General features: G+C 38.5%; 1 protein-coding gene across 1 annotated transcript in view; it reads left to right on the forward strand.

Annotated features, from left to right (window-relative positions):
- LOC122539900 (all-trans-retinol 13,14-reductase-like) overlaps positions 1 to 6,267 on the forward strand; it is a 33,358-nt gene extending 27,091 nt beyond the window's left edge. The window contains exons 9-11 of the mRNA XM_043675057.1: positions 694 to 860; positions 2,253 to 2,412; positions 6,103 to 6,267. Of these exons, the coding sequence (XP_043530992.1) occupies positions 694 to 860; positions 2,253 to 2,412; positions 6,103 to 6,248 (473 nt within the window). The 3' untranslated portion in view covers positions 6,249 to 6,267. The remainder of the gene's footprint in view (positions 1 to 693; positions 861 to 2,252; positions 2,413 to 6,102) is intronic.
- The last annotated feature ends 382 nt before the right edge of the window (positions 6,268 to 6,649 follow it).

Genomic DNA, 6,649 nt, shown 5'->3' on the forward strand with positions numbered 1-6,649 from the left:
AAGGATGTTGCCAGGGTTGGAGGATCTGAGCTACAGGGAGAGGCTGAACAGGCTGGGGCTGTTTTCCCTGGAGCGTCGGAGGCTGAGGGGTGACCTTATAGAGGTTTACAAAATTATGAGGGACATGGATAGGATAAATAGGTAAAGTCTTTCCCTGGGGTTGGGGAGTCCAGAACTGGAGGGCATAGGTTTAGGGTGAGAGGGGAAAGATATAAAAGAGACCTAAGGGGTAACGTTTTCACACAGAGGGTGGTATGTGTCTGGAATGAGCTGCCACAGGATGTGGTGGAGGCTGGTACAACTGCAACATTTAAGAGGCATTTGGATGGGTATATGAATAGGAAGGGTTTGGAGGGATATGGGCTGGGTGCTGGCAGGTGGGACTAGATTGAGTTGGGATATCTGGTCGGCAGGAATGGGTTGGACCGAAGGGTCTGTTTCCGTGCTGTACATCTCTATGACTACAATTTCCTCTCCCACATGGTCAACATTGCACTCCAGCGCATCTCCTCCACTTCCTGCTTGGAGTCCTTCCTAAAAAGATCAAAATGTCTTAGACTTTTAGCATAAACAAGACCATTGCACACAAAACTTGATTTTCTAATTTTTAAAAATCGTTTAAAAGAACGATTTTGTTTTATTATTGTGAAATTTGTATTGGAAAGTGGAATAATTTAAATTTATATTCTTTAGGGAAGTCTAATATGGTAATTGTGACGTTGGCACAATATGAGTGGTTTGAAGAATGGAAGGATGAACGTGTGAAAAAGAGAGGAGAAGAATATGAAAATTTTAAAATGGATATTGCCAGAAGATTATTGGACCGAGTTACCGAGTATTTCCCACAACTTAAAGACAGGGTATGTTTATCAGCAAATGTAATCAAATAGCTTTCTACTAATGACATATTCCATGTCAAAGGAGTCCACCTATTTGGTACTCCATCCATGACCTTAAATATTCTTGACCTCCACAACAACATACTGTAGTGGCAGTATTTAACAACTACAAAATGCACTGAAGCAAATCAAAAATGTTCCTCTGATAACACTTTTCAACTCTGCGACCACTCTCACTTGGAGGGACAAAGACGTTGCAAACTCCACTACCTACAAGTTCCAAGCCACACACCATCCTGCTTTGGAACTATACACCTTTTCTTTCTTTGTCACTGGGTCAAAAACCTGGAATTCCCTCCCTAACACCACATGATACATCTACACCACATGGATTGCTACAAACCAAGATGAGAGCTCAACACTATCTTCAGAAGGGCAACTGGGGATGGGCAATAAATGCTGCTGTCACCAGCAAGTCTATATTCCATCAATGAACAAATATAAAAAACATAAATAAAAGTCTTGTTTGTTATTATCTTGTGAGAGTTAGAATTTACATTATAGAAGAGTCTGTATTGCAGTCGGAGATTGACATGGCTTTAGCACTGCTTGTGTCGTCTACTAAAATCCTAAGCTTCTTTTCAGGGCTATTCTGGATCAAGTCACCTTCCTGATTAGCGCTCTCACCACCTGATAGAGTCAGAACCTAAGGACACTTAATTGGGTCTGCAGAATCTCATTAATGTCTCCTGAAGGGTAAAAAAGCCAGTCAATGTGATTACCTTCCGCCTGATAACCTTTATTTTTAAATTGATAATAACCAGATTGTCATTTTCTCAGGGTCTGGTCAAATTGATCAGTTAGTTATTTCCACACACAAAGAGAATGAGGAGAGGGTTTTGAACCCATTGTCACAAAAAAATGAAGTGAAACAAGTTAACTTTTAAAAAATAGTAAAGTTTACGTAAAATGCATGCAATTTGGTGTATATATGAAAAGGCAAAATTACTCTCTTTGATGTTTGCATGTTTCCTGATGAAGGATTCTTGCCTGAAACGTCGATTCTCCTGCTCCTCAGAGGCTGCCTGACCTGCCGTGCTTTTCCAGCACCACACTCTCGACTCGGATCTCCAGCATCTGCAGTCCTCACTTTCTCCATCTTTTCTTATCAGCCAGTCATTTTTACATTGTTGCGAAAGATGACAACCATATCGCATTTTGCATGCTCACTCTGAATGCTGTTCAAAAGTATGTTTCTCGTTGTGTTTGGCTGGAAAGTAACTTTTGAACCTAATATCTTTGCTGCTCCTTCCTTTGCACTTGTAAGCTCATAATTCCTTATAACTAGTGGAAAAACTAATTTCTGCTTTCAGTTTCCTTTGGCTAACTTGTTTGTGTCTGAATCCTCCACAGATCGAGTATATTAGGGTTGGGTCTCCACTTTCACATGAGTTCTACATAGCTTCTTCTCGTGGAGAAATTTACGGTGCCAATCATGATGTATCGCGTTTTGCACCAGAAGCTATTGCCTCCTTAAGAGCAAAAACGCCAGTCAAGAGCCTTTACCTGACAGGTATGCCACCTTAAATGAAGCGATAACAGGGATGTGGAATCCACAACAGAAACTGGAAATTTCTTGTTTAGTTGAATGTATCGCTTACCCCAAGGTGTGGCATCAAATTGTCAGCAATAGGACAATTTCCTGAAACATGCAGCTGTTGAAAAGGCCAGTGGTTGGTCTAAGTTGGAAAGTGTGGACTTCTGATAGGACTAATGGAGTGGGCACTTTTACTGCAAAATATGGTCTTAGAAAAAAAAGTATAAGCACAATCATAAAGGCATAAATTTACCTAAAATACATCCTTTCTAACAATATTTAGAAACTTTGGTCATTAAAGGTGGTAGTTTCAAGCAGTTAGTTACAACCAATAGGAAGGTGACAAGCTAAAGAATTATAATTTAATTAAAATGCTAAAGAAATTGGTCAAACCAGTAAACAGTTTAATGTAATTTTAAGCAGGATTTGGATTAAGCCCAACCTATTACAAAATCAAAAATAGTAAATTTTATTAAGTTGTATATGTTAGAAGGATCACAATGCCCTTAAAATTATATTGTGGAATAAATTACGTACAAATTCACCCAAAATTCCCATCCATCCTGCTAATTTCAACTACAGATTACTCATTTATCTCAAAATATACTTTCAAGATCTGTAGATTTACAGTACATTCAAAAATGTTGAGATCAGTGGTGTCATTTTTAGATTGTAAAGCCCCCTTTCATCTGTAACAGATGAAATCATGTTAACATAAAGTGTTTGAACTTTCATGTTCTTATTCTATTGGAAATCCTTATCCACCAAAAAAAGACAGTTGAATTTTAAAATACAAATCAGTTACACTTAAGATGTGTAAAATATGCTCCAATGTCATAGAATCAAAGAGTCATAGAGATGTACAGAATGGAAACAGACCCTTCGGTCCAACCCGTCCATGCTTCTCTTGTATTCATTTATTGGAAACAGCAACATGTTGGGTTGGTTAGTTCAGATGGTGTCTTGTGATACAGAGTGAGTTCAATTGGGTTCAATTCCCACACTGGCTGAGGTTACCATGAAGGACTTTCCTCAACCTCTTGCCTCATCTGAGGCCTAGTGATCCTGAGGTTAAATCACCACCAGTTGCTCTCTGATGGAAGAGCAGCACTATGGTCTGGTAAGACAATGATGACTTCACCTTTACCTTTTTATTATCCTAATGATCTGGATCATGAATTAAACTCCCATCGCAAAACTGAAGAATTTAGATTCAGTTAATACATGCTCATTCGTATTTAGCAGTAATGGTGACCTTGTAATTGTTGGATTGTTGTGTTTTTTTTTAAAGTCACAATCTGGTTCACTTGTACTCTTTAACTCTGCCATCCTTACCTGATCTGCCTTCAGGTTCACAGCAATATGGTTGACACTTAACTCCCCCCTGTAATGGCCAAGCAAACCACTTGGTTTCAGGCAAATAGGAATTCGCAATAAATACTAATGAAGATCATGGTTTGCAGATTTTTAAAATAAGAAAGCCCAAACCCCAGAACGGGTAAACAATGAACATAGTCCATCAATTTCTCAGCACCAAATCCAAACGAGCAGACAAAATGCGCCCAGAAACCCTAGCCACTCTGCCCTACATCAAAGGCATCTCGGAAATGACTGCCAGACTACTCAGACCTCTTGGCACCGTGGTAACTCACAAACCCACCAACACACTGAAACAGCAGTTAATGAACTTGAAAGACCCTATACAGCAAAACCAACGTCATTTACAAAATACCTTGCAAGAACTGTAATAGACACTACATTGGACAAACAGGCAGAAAATTAGCCACCAGGATACATGAACATCAACTAGCCACAAAAAGACATGACCCATTATCACTAGTGTCCTTACATACTGATGAGGAAGGACACCACTTCAACTGGGACAACACATCCATCCAAGGACAAGCCAAACAGAGGCATGTACGAGAATTCCTAGAAGCATGGTATTCCAACTGGAACTCTACCAACAAACACATCAACTTGGATTCCATCTCTCACTCTCTGAGGAAAAGAACAGGAAATGACATCACCAACTCAAGGAAACCTAAGGACATAAATAGAAAGCGGGCCATAACATCATTGCTTCACTGAAGGCTCACTGATGACGTTACCTAGTGAGGAAGCGTCTGAAAATGAACCTTCCAGCTCAGCGAGCAAACTTTACATCCAGAACCTCAACCTAAGCTACAAATCTTCTCCAAACTTGCTAATTAACCCAAGGGAAAAATGTTTCAGCATCTGAGCTAATACACATTTTACAAGTATTGTTACTCAAAGTAAAATTTGAGTTGTTACGCTATCAAATTAACCCATCACAAAACCGTTAATTCAAAGAGTATGTCAAACGCTGAAGTTTGTATTTCTCATAATGCAAATGGAAAAATTGCACCAGTAATCATGCTCCATTGTTTCACAAGCTGTCATAAAATGTATATATGGGTAAAATTCCAATGGGTTCACCAAATTGAACAATTTAGCTGGCTGACTGCTACTCAGAATAAAAGGATTTCACACTAGGTTTTGTCATTAGCAGTAAATAACTCTACAGTAACAGCTTTAACCTTAACAAAAAACTGAAAACATGGGATTTTTAATTTCTGAGTATGTGACATGAACTACATCCCTTCAAACCCCCAATACAAACACAATCCATCATGATTAAGCCAGATAAAAGGAAGTTTAATGGACCTATAATGGGTATAGAATGAAGAATACAGGAGGGTAAACAAAATTCCTGAGATCAGAAATCCGAATGGTGGAAAACTGTTTTCTCACATTCCTTTTGGTTTTAGCAATGATGGCATTGTGTTGAATTGGTGGTTGATCAGGTGGACCTGGATCATTTATTGCTTTAGATTTATTTTTAAGCTTTTGTTTTTTTCGGTCATTTTTTCCACTGAGAGAGGCATAGAGAGATGGATTCTTTCTGTTAGAAGGCTCTGACCATTTTATTTTCTCTTCTGCCTTGCCGATTGCAACGTTTTTAACACCCTGAAGCTCAACCAATCTGAGGGCTGTTATCAGATTGCGTTCCCTTGACTCAAAAGATTCTTGGTGCCATTCAATCTTAAATTCTTCCTGTCACTGATTCAAGCAGCAACATTGCGTCGCATAGTTCAAAATAAAAAGCAGCTTTTGATGTTCAAGTTGCAAAATATTCCTGGTATTTCAGTTATTACAGTCCAAATTCCATTTTGGTTTATAGTCCCAACAAAGAAAATACAGACGTGGAGAAGATGTTTCCACTAGTAAGTGAGGGCATGTCATCAGAGAGAAGAGATGACCCTTTTGAACTGAGATAATGAGGAATTTCTTCAGCTAGAGGGTGGTGAATCTGTGGAACTCATTGCTACAGAAGGCTGGGAGGTCAATTCATTGAGTATATTTAAGACCGAGATAGGTATGTTCTTGATTGGTAAGGAGATCAAGGGCTTCGAGGAGAAGGAACGAGGAGTTGAGAAACATATCAGGCATAATTAAATGGAATAGACTTGATGGGCCAAATTACTGAATTCTGCTGCTACATTTTATGGTCTTTTTACTGTTGTATTTACACATTGTGTTGAGACAAGTGAAAGAGAGCGTAAATATCAAAATCAGAAATGGTTATTCTTGTCGATGTTGTTGTGTAATCCACTCCTCTGTTTCTTGCTTCTATCATTCCAGGTCAGGATATATTTTCCTGTGGTTTTACAGGAGCCATCCACGGAGGCGTCATTTGTGCATCAAGAGTTCTTCATCGCAATTTGTACAATGATATCAAGAACCTTAAGAAGAAAATGAAAAAAGCAAATGAAAAGAAGGAATCATAACAAAGATGTTGAAATTCTATCTTATTGGTTTTGTGATTTTTCTTTTACATTGAGTTCCAGTTTCTATTTAGACAGAGGCATTAAAACATTTGATAGTCGGCCAACTATTTCACTATGTTAGATGAGAGCTGGTGCAAATATGTTTTCTTAGGACTCCAATAGAATGCTACTAGAACTTAATCACGTACATCACAAATCTGGTTTTGTTAGCAATGTGTACACAATTGACCTTTTCATTCAGAATATCCAACATTTGGGCATCATTATGCTGTCAGCTTCAGAATCAAATTTGCTGTCTAGTTTGTTAATAATGTGAAATGAATTGCAACGATTTTTAGAAAAAACTGAGGGGATCAAAAATTAATCTTGGGGAATGAGGAATAATTGTGATGGTATGTACA

The sequence above is a fragment of the Chiloscyllium plagiosum genome, chromosome 33, assembly GCF_004010195.1.
Source record: "Chiloscyllium plagiosum isolate BGI_BamShark_2017 chromosome 33, ASM401019v2, whole genome shotgun sequence".
In the NCBI taxonomy this organism is placed as follows: domain Eukaryota; kingdom Metazoa; phylum Chordata; class Chondrichthyes; order Orectolobiformes; family Hemiscylliidae; genus Chiloscyllium; species Chiloscyllium plagiosum.